The 19640-nt window shown below is 41.4% G+C and overlaps 1 protein-coding gene across 1 annotated transcript in view; it reads right to left on the bottom strand.

The window, feature by feature from the left end:
• The window catches only part of LOXHD1 (lipoxygenase homology PLAT domains 1), a 201941-nt gene that overhangs the window by 66452 nt on the left and 115849 nt on the right, over nucleotides 1-19640 (bottom strand). Inside the window, exons 12-16 of the mRNA XM_040421148.1 lie at nucleotides 15557-15705; nucleotides 9926-10049; nucleotides 7809-8059; nucleotides 910-1045; nucleotides 258-418 (exon numbers count right to left, since the gene is read on the bottom strand). Coding sequence (XP_040277082.1) covers nucleotides 258-418; nucleotides 910-1045; nucleotides 7809-8059; nucleotides 9926-10049; nucleotides 15557-15705 — 821 coding nt within the window. The remainder of the gene's footprint in view (nucleotides 1-257; nucleotides 419-909; nucleotides 1046-7808; nucleotides 8060-9925; nucleotides 10050-15556; nucleotides 15706-19640) is intronic.

Below are 19640 nucleotides of genomic sequence, written 5' to 3'. Positions count from 1 at the left end.
CAGTATTGAGGTTCCTGGTGGCTCACGCCTCCTGTATATAACTCTACATCCAGTGGGTGCCCATATCATGATGTAAAAATGCATCAAAAGCACTCCAACTATTGTAAAAATACTATTCCCAGATTTGCCATTAGGACTGACGGGAAGGCTTACTGGGACTTGTATTTCCTCAGCAGCTAAACAGCTGCAGGTTGAGAGCACAGAAGCCATGAAACAGTCTACACGGACAAGGTAGATGGCATCATGCCACGTCTTACCATGAACTTGTCTACTTGTCCAGTTTCAAAGTTGTCTGAGTTGTTGTCCAGTCTCATTTCATCCGATTTCCCCTTTTCCCCATAGATCTGGAGAAGGATATTTGCATCTGTCCCGGCATTTTTTATGTCACTTGTCCAGATCCAAAGAGACCATGGGTGTTCTGTAATGGAATTGAGGATTTAAAGGGGTGTCCCATGAAAAATATTCTACACCTGAATCTGAATGTAATAATGTAATTAAACAATTTGAATAGCCACTGACTTATTCACTAAAATGTATTTCTTTTCAGCAGTTTCTACTACAGTAGACATTCTGTGGGTTCCACTCCTCAAACACATCAATGGGCCTTGACCCTGTTGCTCGTTGACCAGTTGTCCTCCCTTGGGCCACTTTTGGTAGGTACTTACTACTTACTAAGGATGAGAACATCGAGTTGTCTCATTAACAAGAGTTTTTTATCTGTGAGGGGCTGTCCTTCCAGAAGAAGAAGCTGCCACCTGCCTGTTGATTGACAGGGCCGGACATCTAGCCCAGCCCTGACAATCTGGATCCTGCGCTGCTGCTTCGGGAGGCGACACAAGCGCTGAAGCTCTAATTCAGCTTTGGGAGACTGCAGAGACGGCACATGCGCCGTAATTTCTTTTTACTCACTTTTCTGCCTTTTCTGGCGCAAGGAAACCATTTCGTAGAGTTCCCGTTCTATCAGCCCATCTCCTTCATCTACATCCAGCCATCTGCCGCATGGGAAGGTCTGCTCAATGCCTGTGAATGGGCAGTAGACAACAACCTGTGTGGCAAAGGAAAAAAGGTGACGCCAAGTGCAAAATTACAGTAAAGAACTTCTCTCTCAGCAGTGTCCTCAGCCAATACCCCACAGCATCGCCGTTTACCGCACAGTATAAAAACACAAGAAGTGCAATAGTGTTAAAAAATGTATTTTTCATTGTGATACTATTATAGTAGTCATATTCTTGTACATAGGAGGCAGTATTATAGTAGTTATATTCTTGTACATAGGAGCAGTATTATAGTAGTTATATTCTTGTACATAGGAGGCAGTATTATAGTAGTTATATTCTTGTACATAGGAGGCAGTATTATAGTAGTTATATTCTTGTACATAGGAGGCAGTATTATAGTAGTTATATTCTTGTACATAGGAGGCAATATTATAGTAGTTATATTCTTGTACATAGGAGCAGTATTATAGTAGTTATATTCTTGTACATAGGAGCAGTATTATAGTAGTTATATTCCTGTACATAGGAGCAGTATTATAGTAGTTATATCCTTGTACATAGGAGGCAGTATTATAGTAGTTATATTCTTATACATAGGAGCAGTATTATAGTAGTTATATTCTTGTACATAGGAGGCAGTATTATAGTAGTTATATTCTTGTACATAGGAGCAGTATTATAGTAGTTATATTCTTGTACATAGGAGGCAGTATTATAGTAGTTATATTCTTGTACATAGGAGGCAGTATTATAGTAGTTATATTCTTGTATACAGGGGGCAGTATTATAGTAGTTATATTCTTGTACATAGGAGGCAGTATTATAGTAGTTATATTCTTGTACATAGGAGCCAGTATTATAGTAGTTATATTCTTGTACATAGGAGCCAGTATTATAGTAGTTATATTCTTGTACATAGGAGCCAGTATTATAGTAGTTCTACAGTTGCAAGAAAAAGTATGTGAACCCTTTGAAATGATATGGATTTCTGCACAAATTGGTCATAAAATGTGATCTGATCTTCATCTAAGTCACAACAATAGACAATCACAGTCTGCTTAAACTAATAACACACAAAGAATTAAATGTTACCATGTTTTTATTGAACACACCATGTAAACATTCACAGTGCAGGTGGAAAAAGTATGTGAACCCCTAGACTAATGACATCTCCAAGAGCTAATTGGAGTGAGGTGTCAGCAAACTGGAGATTTAATTATTTGTGTGTTATTAGTTTAAGCAGACTGTGATTGTCTATTGTTGTATATTCTTGTACATAGGAGCAGTATTATAGTAGTTATATTCTTGTACATAGGAGGCAGTATTATAGTAGTTATATTCTTGTACATAGGAGCAGTAATATAGTAGTTATATTCTTGTACATAGGAGCAGTATTATGGTAGTTATATTCTTGTACATAGGAGGCAGTATTATAGTAGTTATATTCTTGTACATAGGAGCAGTATTATAGTAGTTATATTCTTGTACATAGGAGCAGTATTATAGTAGTTATATTCTTGTACATAGGAGGCAGTATTATAGTAGTTATATTCTTGTACATAGGAGCAGTATTATAGTATTTATATTCTTGTACATAGGAGGCAGTATTATAGTAGTTATATTCTTGTACATAGGAGCAGTATTATAGTAGTTATATTCTTGTACATAGGAGCAGTATTATAGTAGTTATATTCTTGTACATAGGAGGCAGTATTATAGTAGATATATTCTTGTACATAGGAGCAGTATTATAGTAGTTATATTCTTTTACATAGGAGCAGTATTATAGTAGTTATATTCTTGTACATAGGAAGCAGTATTATAGTAGTTATATTCTTGTACATAGGAGGCAGTATTATAGTAGTTATATTCTTTTACATAGGAGCAGTATTATAGTAGTTATATTCTTGTATATAGGAGCAGTGTTATAGTAGTTATATTCTTGTACATAGTAGGCAGTATTATAATAGTCATATTCTTATACATAGGAGCAGTATTACAGTATATATATACAGTACAGACCAAAAGTTTGGACACACCTTCTCATTCAAAGAGTTTTCTTTATTTTCATGACTATGAAGGCATCAAAACTATGAATTAACACATGTGGAATTATATACATAACAAACAAGTGTGAAACAACTGAAAATATGTCATATTCTAGGTTCTTCAAAGTAGCCACCTTTTGCTTTGATTACTGCTTTGCACACTCTTGGCATTCTCTTGATGAGCTTCAAGAGGTAGTCCCCTGAAATGGTCTTCCAACAGTCTTGAAGGAGTTCCCAGAGATGCTTAGCACTTGTTGGCCCTTTTTCCTTTACTCTGTGGTCCAGCTCATCCCAAACCATCTCGATTGGGTTCAGGTCCGGTGACTGTGGAGGCCAGGTTATCTGGCGCAGCACCCCATCACTCTCCTTCATGGTCAAATAGCCCTTACTTTCAAAGTTTTCCCAATTTTTCGGCTGACTGACTGACCTTCATTTCTTAAAGTAATGATGGCCACTCGTTTTTCTTTAATTAGCTGCTTTTTTCTTGCCATAATACAAATTCTAACAGTCTATTCAGTAGGACTATCAGCTGTGTATCCACCTAACTTCTCCTCAACGCCACTGATGGTCCCAACCCCATTTATAAGGCAAGAAATCCCACTTATTAAACCTGACAGGGCACACCTGTGAAGTGAAAACCATTTCAGGGGACTACCTCTTGAAGCTCATCAAGAGAATGCCAAGAGTGTGCAAAGCAGTAATCAAAGCAAAAGGTGGCATTTTTGAAGAACCTAGAATATGATATATTTTCAGTTGTTTCACACTTGTTTATGTATATAATTCCACATGTGTTAATTCATAGTTTTGATGCCTTCAGTGTGAATCTACAATTTTCATAGTCATGAAAATAAAGAAAACTCTTTGAATGAGAAGGTGTGTCCAAACTTTTTGGTCTGTACTGTATATATATATATATATATATATATATATATATATACACACACACACAGTATACATACATATATATACAGTGGGATGCGAAAGTTTGGGCAACCTTGTTAATCGTCATGATTTTCCTGTATGAATCGTTGGTTGTTACGATAAAAAATGTCAGTTAAATATATCATATAGGAGACACACAGTGATATCTGAGAAGTGAAATGAAGTTTATTGGATTTAGAGAAAGTGTGCTATAATTGTTTAAACAAAATTAGGCAGGTGCATAAATTTGGGCACTGTTGTCATTTTATTGATTCCAAAACCTTTAGAACTAATTATTGGAACTCAAATTGGCTTGGTAAGCTCAGTGACCCCTGACCGACTTACACAGGTGAATCCAATTATGAGAAAGAGTATTTAAAGGGGTCAATTGTAAGTTTCCCTCCTCTTTTAATTTTCTCTGAAGAGTAGCAACATGGGGGTCTCAAAACAACTCTCAAATGACCTGAAGACAAAGATTGTTCACCATCATGGTTTAGGGGAAGGATACAGAAAGCTGCCTGTTTCCACAGTTAGGAACATATTGAGGAAATGGAAGACCACAGGCTCAGTTCAAGTTAAGGCTCGAAGTGGCAGACCAAGAAAATTTTTGGATAGACAGAAGCAACGAATGGTGAGAACAGTCAGAGTCAACCCACAGACCAGCACCAAAGACCTACAGCATCATCTTGCTGCAGATGGAGTCACTGTGCATCGTTCAGCCATTCGGCGCACTTTACACAAGGAGATGCTGTATGCGAGAGTGATGCAGAGGAAGACTTTTCTCCGCCCACAGCACAAAAAGTGCCGCTTGAGGTGGGCTAAAGCACATTTGGACAAGCCAGCTTCATTTTGGAATAAGGTGCTGTGGACTGATGAAACTAAAATTGAGTTATTTGGCCATAACAAGGGGCGTTATGCATGGAGGAAAAAGAACACAACATTCCAAAAAAAACACCTGCTACCTACAGTAAAATATGGTGGTGGTTCCATCATGCTGTGGGGCTGTGTGGCCGGTGCAGGGACTGGGCATCTTGTCAAAGTTGAGGGACGCATGGATTCCACTCAGTATCAGCAGATTCTGGAGACCAATGTCCAGGAATCAGTGACAAAGCTGAAGCTGCGCCGGGGCTGGATCTTTCAACAAGACAACGACCCTAAACACTGCTCAAAATCCACTAAGACATTTATGCAGAGGAACAAGTACAAAGTTCTGGAATGGCCATCTCAGTCCCCAGACCTGAATATAATTCTGTGGTGTGACTTAAAGAGAGCTGTCCATGCTCGGAAGCCATCAAACCTGAATGAACTAAAGATGTTTTGTAAAAAGGAATGGTCCAAAATACCTTCAACCAGAATCCAGACTCTCATTGGAACCTACAGGAAGCGTTTAGAGGCTGTCATTTCTGCAAAAAGAGGATCTACTAAATATTGATTTCATTTCTTTATTGTGGTGCCCAAATTTATACACCTGCCTAATTTTGTTTAAACAATTATAGCACACTTTCTGTAAATCCAATAAACTTCATTTCACTTCTCAAATATCACTGTGTGTGTCTCCTATATGATATATTTAACTGACATTTTTTATCGTAACAACCAACGATTATACAGGAAAATCATGACGATTAACAAGGTTGCCCAAACGTTCGCATCCCACTGTATATACTATATATATATATTTGTAGAAGCTGTATATTGGACACTTAGAGACTTGGAGCTCAGGGAGGGGGTAGTAGATAGCATTGTATATAGAGGGTGCAGAAGTTCTGGCACTCTAGATGCTTTTTTGATATTATTTTTGACAGAACAAAAAGACAAGATGGATGCATTTACAAGAAGCGGTGCAGACCAGGCAGTGTGCGAGGTGACAAAGTGCAGATGAAATTGACTCAGAATTCTCCAGGGAATACTGATCTTTACAGAACTTTTTCAAGATAGAGCTTCGTGTCTGCCCATATTCCCAGCATTCAGTTTCACTTTTTGATTTGTAGGTTACATTCCATGTACAGTGCCAAAAATGCACTGTTACCAGGACCCTACAACTCCCTTCATGCCCTGAGATCTGTGAGCTATACCCACTGTACTTAAAGGGAATTTTCTTTTATGCACAACTGTATTTCTATGGGCATGATGCTATTTAAGAAGGTCTAAGCAATGACATGTCACATGACTACCATTCAGTGATGTCACCTCCATAGACATGTTGTCACTCTGGTGAACACATCATCATGTACTCTAGAGCAACAGTGGAAACAGGAAACAGATTGAAACCTTTAAAACATTCCATAGATGAGTCTTGAACTACAGTATGTCCTGGTACCAAAGTGTGTGCAGCCTCTAAGCAAATTGCATGAGCACAGGGGTGCATGTGTATCAATTTTAGGCAGCTACCCTGTAAGTGAATGTCTGATCCATGTGGGGTAAACAACATAATATTTTAAAGGATCAGACATTTATGGATACGCCAATATTTTTTTAATTTTTTGTATGATAAATGGGAAAGGGGGTGTTTTAAATTTTTTTATATATTTGTTTTCTAATATTCTTAAAATCTTTATGAAGCTGATTTTTAAATTTTTTTGGTTTTCAGTCCCCTAAGGGGATATGAACCTGTCAACATTTGATCACTTATACTATAAACTGCAATACAGTGTTCTGACCAATCAGTTTCAATGACAACCATTTGCCCCCACCCCCTTCCTCCTGCAATGGAAGGCGATTGGAGAGCAGAGGAAGTCCCCTCCCTCTGTTGAACCTCTCAGATGCTGTGGATACTATTGGCCCCAGCTTTTGAGAGGTTAAATGATCGGCAACAGAGTTATCTCCAATCCTGGTCACTGTAGGGGGGTGTCAGCTGTAAAATCAGTGGGCACCCACCTTGTATGGAGCAGGTTCAGCTCCTGAGCAGTCATTATCACATACATGTACATTAAATGTGGGGACGGGGTTAAAGGGCCTTGACTTAGAAGGTAGCTACCAGAAGGTGGCACTAGAGACAGTTTTCTTTCTTCTTGAGGAGAGCTAATTTGCATACTTTCTCCCCAAGGACCATTGCCTTTAAGACTCCTTACGCTACCTGGATGTCCACAAGGAGAACCCGCACCTGCCAATAATTTGCATTGGTGACAGGGAAGAAGTGATCTATCTCCTATCTGCAATATAGAGCAATGCATACAATGTAACAAGGCAAGCTCCAGCATACCCTATACCATACCTTATATATGTAACCCTCTATATGTATACTCTAGAATACCCTATACTGTATATGTAACTTAAAAAAAAAAAAGTGACATATCTCCTTAAGGCCTCTTTCACACTACCGTATGGCTATTTCAGTGTTTTGCGGTCCGTTTTTCACGGATCCGTTGTTCCGTTTTTTTGTTTCCGTTGTGTTTCCGTTTCGGTTCCGTTTTTCCGTATGGCATATACAGTATACAGTAATTACATAGAGAAAATTGGGCTGGGCATAACATTTTCAATAGATGGTTCCGCAAAAAACGAAACGGATACGGAAGACATATGGATGCATTTCCGTATGCATTCCGGTTTTTTTGCGGACCCATTGACTTTAATGGAGCCACGGAACGTGATTTGCGGCCAAATAGTAGGACATGTTCTATCTTTCAACGGAACGGAAAAACGGAAATACGGAAACGGAATGCCTACAGAGTACATTCCGTTTTTTTTGCGGACCCATTGAAATGAATGGTTCCGTATACGGACCGTATACGGACCGTATACGGAACGCAAAAAACGGCCCGCAAAACGGAAACAAAAAACGGTAGTGTGAAAGAGGCCTAATGCTGGAGTGAAAATCTAAGAATATCATTGATTGACAGACCTTCTCACAATACCAGCCGGAGCTGACCCCTCTTCCGTCATGCCCGATTGTCACTCTGCTGAGGGGGCTGAGCAGGGCCGCAATCTCTATATTGAAGATGTCAATTCTCGCTCGTTCAAACTCTCCGCCTTCCAGAAAGATCTTCCCGCTGTTCTTTAAACCCTTCGATCCATGGAGGATGATGTGAACTTTGGAGTTGGTGCCAGCACCCCGGATGTCTCCGGTCATGATGGAAACATTATAGACAATTCCTGATAATGAAAGAACAGAATTGGCATGAAACGTTCCTTCTGCTCAGTTCCTTCGGGGGATGGATTATAAAGCCACGTTTACCTAACCTGCCTCTTCTGCGATGGCTACCTACTGAGCTGTGTGATTTTATAAATACTTTATTTTATCTTTTTATGTACAACCACCAATTAAAAATACTACCTACTGCCGTTTGTAAAAACGATACAGTTTATGAATCCATCGCATTAAAATGATACATACAGCTTTAGAAATATTAGACACATAAACCTCATACCATAATGTCATCCACTACTACGGTATGGTATAATATAAAGCATAATAGTAAGTGCAAAAGTTACATAGCAAGGTCTTAATTCCTTGTAATGTAATTATTGGTGCTTGATACCTGGCAGCGTTCCTGAAGAAGGAAGTATCTACACATGCATACTGTACACTGAAGAACTTTAGGTGGGGCAATAAGAGGCCAGGAAGCTACAAAACATCTAGCTATGTAACAAGGAGCTCAGTTCCATTGAGGACTTCATCAGGGTAAGATGTGTCTTGCTACCACTACCTCTCTTTGTATCATATGGGCCATGTTGGGCACTGGTCAATGGGAGCTTCCTCATTTGTTCACGGCTTTTGGTGACTGTTACTTACTTTACTCTGTATGTTATCTTTTGCATATGTTTTTTTTATCATAGTCTAGTAAACTTTTATGCAACTAAGTAGTGTTAAGCCTATTTTTTCCCGAATCTCAGAATTCACGATAATACATATACATTCATACAGGAGCTATTAATATATATAAATCCGCATTAATGTTCCAACTCAAATGTATCTCAATAACCTAAATAAAATGGAGAGTATGGAACTAAAACAGTCAATACAAAGTCAAGTAAATACCGACCAGAGTGGTGATAGAGGACCCCTCGTGTGTTTCGCAGTTGCTTCCTCAGGAGTTAGATTATCATGTAGTAAATGATGTGTGGTTTTAATGTTTTACATTAATCAGGGGGTAACTCTTTTACATCCTCTTCTATACAACGGCTTCTCTTTGCTACACAAGTTCGTTTTAGGTCTTTTCAACATGGTGGAAACCAGTCTCAAGCAATGTCCCATTAGAACTATTCTGACAGATCCTTCACCTCGTTCGGTCCCTGAATACTGATGTTACCGATACAAGACAAGCTTCTGTGGATGGAAAACTGTAAACTGGGAGCGTCTCCCTTCCCCACCACGGATCCCCAACATTATGGCTAAACAACAGTATAAGGCCTCATGCACACCAACATCATTTATTTCCGTAACTGTTCCATTCATTTCAATGGATCTGCAAAAAAAACGGAAGTTACCCTATTTGCATTTCCTTTCCGTATGTCCGTATTTCCGTTCCGGAAAAAAATAGAACATGTCCTATTATTGTCTGCATTACGGACAAGGATAGCACTGTTCTATTAGGGACCAGCTTTTTTTGCGGATACGTTTTTTGCAGACGGCAAAATACATACAGTCGTTTGCATGGGCCCCAAGGCCTAATGCACAAAACCATATTCATTTTGTTCGGTCCGCAAATTGTGGATCCGCAAAACACGGATACCAGCCGTGTGCATGCTGCCATCTTCCCCATTCGCAGGCCCCGCAATATATTACAAATGCCCATTCTTGTCTGCAAAACAGACAAAAAGAGGACATGTTCTATATTTTTTTTATTTTGCAAGGTCGTGGAATGGACACACAGATGTGGACAGAACACGGTGTCCTGTCCACATCTTTTGCGACCCCATTGAAGAGGAGAAAAATGTGGATCGGGTGCGGGCCTAAACTACGGTCGTGTGCATGAGGCCTAACAGAGACTACAATCTATTCCAGAACAACCTCCCTACCTGTTGCCTCACTTCCCCCGACAAGAAGATCCCTCTGGATTTTTCCATCATCTTCATCAATGGCGAACCAGCGAGAGCATGGGAATTCATAGATTGTCTTGTTACCAATGTCTTCAATGATGACCTGATAAAAGATGGGGAATTAAAGGTCATCAGTGATTGTATACATAAGGCTCCAGTATCTGACAAATGATCACTCTCCCTTTAAATGGTCAGACATTCAGTAAAGGGCTCATTCACATCTGCGTTCAGCTTCTTGTTCTTGTGACCCATCAGAAGAATAGAAAAAGTGATCAAAATGGATTAATTAAATGGATGCAAACAGAAAATATTCAATTTGTATCCGTCATCCGCTGATTTACATGAAAAAATAAAATAAAAAAAGCTCCTTTCCGTCATGTCCTGCAGACGGGACTTTTTCTTCCACAAAAAAACAAAAAACAGATGCACGAGAGAACAGCGACTAACCGAGCGTAGAGGATGATCAACAGCAACTACATAAAATGGGGGAAATGTTCTATTCTTTTGACGGAGCAGCAGAATGGAAATCTCAACGCAGATGTGGATGAGCCCTAACAGTGTTAACAAAAATAGACGTTTAACCCCTTGGATACCAGAGTTTTGTTTTTTTATTACGTTCATTTTTCTTCCCTGTCTTCACAGAGCCATAATTTTTTTTTTTTTCGTTCACATGTATGAAGGAAATTTTTTTTTGCGGGACAAGTTGTACTATATAATCCCACCATTTAATATGGCATACAATATAGTGGTAAGCGGGAAAAAAATTCTAAATGGGGTGGAATTGGGGAAAAAAAATGCAATTCCGCCACAGTTTTACTGGTTTGATCCCTACAGCGTTCCCTATGCGGCAAAATAGACTTTAGCCCTTTATTCTCTTGGTCAGTATGATTAAAACGATATCATATATGTATAGGTTTTTATGTGTTTTAATACTTGGGGGGGGGAGGGAATAAAAACTTTGAAAACATTTTTCTTTACAATGCCATAACCTTTTTATAGTTACGGTATGTCTACTGAGGTGTGTGAGGGCTCATTGTTTGACAGATGATCTGTAGTTTTTATTGATACCATTTTGGAACAGGTGTGACTTTTTGATCACATTTTTCCCCAAAAAAATTTGGTAAGTGAAGCAATGAAAAAATGACGATGCGGATCCGTCTGACAAATGCATTGAAATACCGGATCCGTCTCTCCAGTGTCATCCGGAAAAACAAATCCGGTATTTATTTTTTTTTTTTTCATTTTTAAAGGTCTGCGCATGCGGAGCCGTTTTGCCGGAACACTTAATCCGGGATCCGCCACTAATACACTTCAGTGTAAATGAATGCCGGATCCGGCATTCCGGCAAGTGTTCAGTATTTTTGGCCGGAGAGAAAAATGCAGCATGCTGCATGCTCCGTCGAAAAAACGTAATAGGGACTGAGATGACACATCCTGACCGGAATGCTCTCCATTCAGAATGCATTAGGCTAAAACTTTTCATTTTTTATTAATTCCTGTAGAACCCCTTTAATGAAAAAGTCTCCCAGCCGGTGGTCGGTTAACCACAGGCTGTGAATTGAGGAACAGATACAATTAACACATCATTATACGATAAAAAAAGGAACTAATTAGCGATTAATTACGACCTGTCAGGTTCTGGATATATAGAGCTTTAGGCGCTCAACTATTTTGGTTGCTTTTTGTGCAGAGAACAATGAATGCACAAGTGTTTATCCCCAAATACAGGATGAGAGTGGACCTCTAGAGGTCCTGTGTCTTATCTTGTAGATCATGAAAATGGGTCCAACCATGACATAGACCGAGGGTGGCCAACCTTACGGACCCAAAGAGCCAGAAAAATAAACGTATGACTACCAGGAGCCACAAGCTATACATCGCGTGTTTTTGATTTATTTTTTTTGTTACGGTGTTCACCGCATAGAAAATATATTTTTATATTTTAATAGTTTACACTTTTTCGGGCATGGCAATATGTAATATGTTTATTTTTTATTGTTTGTAAATTTTATATGTAAAATTGGGAAAGGGAGCGATTTCAACTTTTAGTTTTTTGGTGATTTTTTTTACTTATTTTTATTTACTATTAGCCCCCTTAGGGGCTAGAACCCTTGTCCTATTTACCCTAATAGAGCTCTATCAGGGTGAATAGGACTTCACACTCTCCCTGCTGCCCTGTGCATAGTACACACAGCAGCAGGGAGATTACCATAGCAGCCAGAGCTTCAGTAGCATCCTGGCTGCCTTGGTAACAGATCGGAGCCCCAGGATTACACTGCTGGGGACCAATCGGAACTGCCCCCAATGAAGAGGGGAGAGGGGACCCTGTGGCCACTGCCACCAATAACACCAATGGTTAGAATTTATAATATTGGGGGGGGGGGGCGCACTGCACCACCAATGAATGTAATTAACATATTAATTCAAGTATAGGAGGCAGCGGGTGTCGGCGGTGGTATCACATACCCGGCCTCAATAACAGGGCATGCGATCTGCCGAACCGCACCAATTAACCCCTGAGGGGTTAATTTCCGCAGTTCGGCGGATCGCATGCCCTGTTATTGAGGCCGGGTATGTAATACCGCCTCCGGCACCCGCTGCCTCCTATACTTGAATTAATTACATTCATTGGTGGTGCAGTGGCCACAGCCGCTCCCCTTCACCTCCCTGCTATCTCTCCATTGGTGGCAGCAGCAGCCGCGTCACAGTGGGGAGGGAGGGACTGGAGATGACATTGGAAGAGCTACAGTCTATGGGAAAGATTTATCACAGCTGGTGTTAAGGAAAACTGGCAATCAGATCCCACCTTTCATTTTCCAAAGGAGCTCTGAAAAATGAAAGGTGGAATCCGATTGGTTGCGATGAGGTTTTACATCAGTTTTGATAAATCTTCATTTTCATTTAATAATTAGTTGGACCTACATCTTATGTTCTCTGTAGCTGGAGGATTCACCCGCCATGCGCTGTACATACAGTATATGACGCACAGGTCAGGTTAGCAAAAGCATAATGCAAAACGGCTGTATCTATTAAGGGGATTCTGTCACCAGGATTTCACTTACTGAGCTGCTAACATCATCACATCAGTCTCCACGATTTATATTACAATCTACTAGTATTACTGCCCTGTGTCTTGTAATTTGTCTGTAAAATCGCTTTTATTAATATGCAATTTACCTAAATAAGGAGCCCAAGGGGCTGCCCCTCGCATGCGCCCGTGGAAAGACCAGTCAGCGCATGCGCGATGTGTTCTGTGAGGCCGATGCCAGGGCGCTGACAGGTCTATCCACGGCGCATGCGCGAGATCACGGCGCACCAGGCATATGAGGTCGGCGATGAGGAGTAAATAAATTAGCAGTGGGGCGGCGGTGCTGGGCTCAAGGAGAAGGGGTGCGGCTGAGCTCCACCGGACAGAGGGACAGCCCCTTGGGCTCCTTATTTAGGTAATTTTCATATTAATAAAAGTGATTTTATAGACAAATTACAAGACACAGGGCAGTAATACTAGTACATTGTAATATAAATCACGGAGACTGATGTGGTCATGTCAACAGCTCAGTAAGTGAAATCCTGGTGACAGAATCCCTTTAAGGGGGTCACATTACAGCTCCAAATTTAAACATGCCAAGTTAAAGGGACTGTACAAAACATATACGTAAAATTCTGCTATCTATTTTCTATACTTTCCTCAGATCTTGCCGCTTGGCTGTTTTTTAGCACGGCAGAGCTGTGATCTGCGACTACAGCATAGCTACAGTGCCTACAGGGGGTCTGAGACACCTTGACGCCTGGTAGATGGGCCCGACACACGTTTGATCAAAAATGTGCGCAAAGAGCTTCTATTTTTTCATTTATAGTAGGTATAATACCACTTTCATTTAGAATGATCCCCATTTCTCAGTTCTATTGTTTGCATGTGAAATGTTGTGCCGCCATGCTTTTATTAGTTCTCTGTATGCTTGCTTTATGGATATGCACCTGTGACCATGAATGTGCTAGTCGAAATTTTCTTATAGTAGTCTGAGACACGCCATTTAAAGGGATAGAAAAATATTTCTGTGTGCTACCAGAAACAGCACCCCACCCGTCCATAGGTTGTGTTTGGTATTCCTGCTCAGCTCCACTGTAGTAAATGGGGCTGAACTGAAATGCCACACAACCTGTGGACAGCCGCGGTGCTCATTTCAGAAGAATGCAGCCATATTTTTCTGATCCCGGACAACCCCTTTTAATATCTAATTGACTGCCATTTTCCAAACCCAATGCCATACATAACCTGGCAGGAGGCAGTGCGGACGTGAAAGGGGCACATCACCAGTGATATCTCTCTCCAACAATAGGGGAGCACGGTCCGCCTTGGTTGTCTCATCCAGGACATAGTACATTTTCTATTTATTTATTTATCTTTTTTTTGTATCTAATATGTGATACACATGTATTGATTATATATATCCATCTCTAACCAACCCCCTGATGAGCCCGGGTGGGGGAAACGCGTCGGGTTTATAAATATTGTGATATCATTGTTTTTTCTTCCCAACATATAGGGTTGTACAGGGCCAGACAGGGCAGGTACGGGGACAGGGAAATCCCACTATCAGGGAGTATCCCTGGGCAAAGGCTAATTTAGGGCTGGTACAGGGAGAGATATTCCCTAGCACCCATCTAAGTGCCCCTAGCCTTCCCTCGGTCCATACCATAGCCTATGTCATAAGTGCCTATGTAGTTCTTGTACTATCTATACGGCATTGAATTCACCATTCACGGTGGTAGCTGGGCGATATCTTTTGTCCCTATATATTCATTGAGGTCACCCAGGTATCATAGGGTGATTAATTTTATATTAACTATAATTAATAAAAGTTATATTTTAAAGGGTCCATATACTCTATGCTAATACTTATTTTCACACTGCAGACACCTATACTATTGTTATATATCTATTTCTGTTGAGATTAATGGGCCAACACCCTGCACCTCCGTTGAATGGCTGCTACCGCGTAGCTCTGGCGCCAGAACTACACGGCTCCGTCCATTGTGAAGTGGATGGAACTTGTAACTGCAGCACTGCTCCCATTCACTTCAGTGGGGGCAGTGCTGCAGTTACTAACTCAATCCACTGCACAATGGACAGAGCTGTGTGGTTCTGGCACAGACTTCCAGCACCAAAGCTACAAGATAACAGCTGATTGAGGGTCTCCAATCAGGTAGTGATAGACTGTCCTGAGGATAGGACATCAATACGAACGTCCTGGATAACCCCTTTACTAGTAGGCCACATGTTGTTTTATTGTGTATATTGTTATTCTTGTTCTATATTTTTTAATCTGTGGAATAGGAACATCAGCTGCAGTACCCAAGATTGAACACTACACAAGGTGCGGCGCTGTTTACTTCCAGAACTGCAGCTCCTACTAACAGCATATCGTGTCGTGGTTCCAGTTGTTGGACCCAAACCAATCTGAAAATGATGACCTATCCTATGTTGGTTCAGGAAAGCCTCTTTAAGATACAATTACTTACAAAAAAACGTATCCTAATAAAAGGTCATCAATGTTTAAGTACCAGTAGAAAGTACAAAAAAATTCCAAGGCCTTCCCCTCTACTGACCTTTTCTAGGAACCATCCAGCCGACCCTCCTTTGTTGTTGTGACCAATTGTAATTTTCCTAATTTTTCCTAAATTTGGCGCATCAATGGTGAATTTGTCCTCCGCTCCCTTTTCGAAGTTGTCTTTATCGTTGTCCAATTTTCTCTCTCCTGGCAGGATGGAACGAAATAAAAATATCAGCACCATTAATGAGTGATTACACGTTCCTCCCCTGTTAATACGCACACTTTCATTACTAAAACAGTCATTACATTTTCCATCATAATATTTGTAGGTAAGGGATCATAGATCTAATAAAATGTCCTTCATCAATAATTAAAGACAAAAAGTATAAAGTGATTCAAAATGTATAAAAACTTACAGTACAGTATCAGCCAGCGTTCTGCTGTATTTAGGTGCAACAGCTCCACCAATAGTACAGGCAGAGTGTGGTACTGCAGACAAAAGTCATTTGAGGAATGCTCGAGTTTAAAATACTTTATACTTCACATACAGGATTAGTATATATATATACAGTATATTAGCGATAAGCAAATTGATTCTAAATGAAAATTTCACAAAAATTCGTCTTCCAAACAAATCTGTAGTTTTGGCGATTCGCTTCAGATCAATTACGCAAACATGGTGCACAGCGCCATTTTACTGTGAAAACTAGTGGGGGAAACAACAAGAAGGATGAAGATGGGAGATCACATGACCATAGAAGGGTGGGCGGCAAATAGGATAGATAGCCTGATCAGCCAATCAGGGGGCAGTATTTAGCCAGCTTATTCTACTCAGAAGTAAGAAGCGCCATTCTGTGCGCACCTAGGGTATACTTACCAACATTTAGGTTGGTAAAATCAAGGCATCTGAAACCCTGCCCCAGGAAACAGCCACTTATGGGCAGGGTTATCAATAGCAGAAATGTCAGACTGCTGCAAATCTCAGCAAATATGTAGATGATTACAGGTGTGGTCTGATTAGACACTGGGTCTTGCCACAAAAGTGCTTCTACCGCTGCCCTATAAAAATGCTCTCAGAGGCTACATTTGGGTAGTGTACCTTTTGGTGAGAGATCGTTGACTGCTGGACATGCCTCTACAATGCACTTGAAGACATTTTGCCAGTTGATAGACTTTGACAGGGGGTGCATCACTGGAGAGAAGCAGGATGGTTGTTTCAACAAATTGCCCACTATCTGGACCGTTGTGACCTAGCAGTTAGGAGGTGTTGGGAGCAGTGGAGGGCACACACAGTAAATAGGTCGCGGACAGACAGAGCACCAGTAGGTGGCACCTTCATTACACACGCCTGTCTGCCAGAACCATTTCCAGCAGAAGGACATTTTGTGTCACAGCGCCCATTACGTGCCTTGCCATTGACAGACAGCCACCATCACCTTCATTTGCAGTGCTGTTGTGAACGAGAAGCCTGCTGCTGGACTGCTACGGACTGGAAACTTATAGTCTTTTACGATTAATCCAGGTTCTGTTTGGGATTCCACAGCAGTTGAGTTAAAGTATAGAGGTCTTTTGTGGTGAGAGCTTCAATCCTGCCTTTGCTTTGGAGCAACACGCTGCCCCAAGTGCCCCATGTCTCCTCCAGATTACAGCACTTCCTTGGCTGCCCGGTCACCAGATTTATCACCAATCCAGCATTTATGGGACCAGCTGGGACGCCAGCGACAGCAACCTACCAGTGTGCAGGATCTACAGGTCCAGCTGTAACATCTGTGAGCAAATGTGCCGCAGGATACCAGGAAACTGTATGTGTCCATGACCAACCGTATCTCATCTTATATCCAGTCTAGAGGCCATATCTCATCTTGTATCCAGAATAGAGGCCGTATCTCATCTTGTATCCAGGCTAGAGGGCGTATCTCATCTTGTATCCAGGCTAGAGGCCGTATCTCATCTTTTATCCAGGCTAGAGGCTGTATCTAATTTTGTATCCAGGCTAGAGGCCGTATCTCATCTTGTATCCAGGCTAGAGGCCGTATCTCATCTTTTATCCAGGCTAGAGGCTGTATCTAATTTTGTATCCAGGCTAGAGGCCGTATCTCATCTTGTATCCAGGCTAGAGGCCGTATCTCATCTTTTATCCAGGCTAGAGGCCGTTTCCCATCTTGTATCCAGGCCAGAGGCCGTATCTCATCTTGTATCCATGCTAGAGGCCGTATCTCATCTTGTATCCAGGTTAGAGACCGTATGTCATCCTGTATCCAGGCTAGAGGCCGTATCTCATCTTGTATCCAGGCTAGAGGCCGTATCTCATCTTGTATCCAGGCTAGAGGCCGTATCTCATCTTGTATCCAGGCTAGAGGCCGTATCTCATCTTGTATCCAGACTTGCAGCGATATCTCATTTTGTATCCAGGCTAAAGGCCGTATCTCATCCTGTATCCGGGCTGGAGGCTGTATCTCATCTTGTATCCAGGCTAGAGGGCGTATCTCATCTTGTATCCAGACTAGAGGCCGTATCTCATCTTGTATCCAGGCTAGAGGCCGTATCTCATCTTGTATCCAGGCTAGAGGGCGTATCTCATCTTGTATCCAGGCTAGAGGCCGTATCTCATCTTTTATCCAGGCTAGAGGCTGTATCTAATTTTGTATCCAGGCTAGAGGCCGTATCTCATCTTGTATCCAGGCTAGAGGCCGTATCTCATCTTTTATCCAGGCTAGAGGCCGTTTCCCATCTTGTATCCAGGCCAGAGGCCGTATCTCATCTTGTATCCATGCTAGAGGCCGTATCTCATCTTGTATCCAGGTTAGAGACCATATGTCATCCTGTATCCAGGCTAGAGGCCGTATCTCATCTTGTATCCAGGCTAGAGGCCGTATCTCATCTTGTATCCAGGCTAGAGGCCGTATCTCATCTTGTATCCAGGCTAGAGGCCGTATCTCATCTTGTATCCAGACTTGCAGCGATATCTCATTTTGTATCCAGGCTAAAGGCCGTATCTCATCCTGTATCCGGGCTGGAGGCTGTATCTCATCTTGTATCCAGGCTAGAGGGCGTATCTCATCTTGTATCCAGACTAGAGGCCGTATCTCATCTTGTATCCAGGCTAGAGGCCGTATCTCATCTTGTATCCAGGCTAGAGGGCGTATCTCATCTTGTATCCAGGCTAGAGGCCGTATCTCATCTTTTATCCAGGCTAGAGGCCGTTTCCCATCTTGTATCCAGGCCAGAGGCCGTATCTCATCTTGTATCCAGGCCAGAGGCCGTATCTCATCTTGTATCCATGCTAGAGGCCGTATCTCATCTTGTATCCAGGCTAGAGGCCGTATCTCATCTTGTATCCATGCTAGAGGCCGTATCTCATCTTGTATCCAGGCTAGAGGCCGTATCTCATCTTGTATCCATGCTAGAGGCCGTATCTCATCTTGTATCCAGGTTAGAGACCGTATGTCATCCTGTATCCAGGCTAGAGGCCGTATCTCATCTTGTATCCAGGCTAGAGGCCGTATTTAATCTTGTATGCAGGTTAGAGGCCGTATCTCATGTTGTATCCAGGCTAAAGGCCGTATCTCATCCTGTATCCGGGCTGGAGGCCGTATCTTATCTTGTATCCAGGCTAGAGGCTGTATCTCATCTTGTGTCTAGAACACAGGCAGTCAAACAGGCTCCTAGAACTTCCATTCTATTGAACATTTATTCCCAGTAAACTTCTCCTTCCACTCTTATATCATAATCACTTACATTTATCATCATTACATTCACATAAAGTTTCATCCTATTCCAACAAATCCTTCTTGGTACCTTACTTTTTTTTGTCAATGAGTGTTGTAAATACATTACTTATCCTGTACTGATCCTGAGTTACATCCTGTATTATACTCCAGAGCTGCACTCACTATTCTGCTGGTGCAGTCACTGTGTACATACATTACATTACTTATCCTGTACTGATCCTGAATTACATTCTATATTATACTCCAGAGCTGCACTCACTATTCTGCTGGTGGAGTCACTGTGTACAATTACTTATCCTGTACTGATCCTGAGTTACGTCCTGTATTATACTCCAGAGCTGCACTCACTATTCTGCTGGTGGAATCACTGTGTACATACATTACATTACTTATCCTGAGTTACATCCT

This window comes from Bufo bufo, chromosome 2 (assembly GCF_905171765.1).
Source record: "Bufo bufo chromosome 2, aBufBuf1.1, whole genome shotgun sequence".
NCBI classification, from domain to species: domain Eukaryota; kingdom Metazoa; phylum Chordata; class Amphibia; order Anura; family Bufonidae; genus Bufo; species Bufo bufo.
Note: the sequence above shows the minus strand (reverse complement) of the source record. Positions and strands in the feature narration are given on the sequence as shown.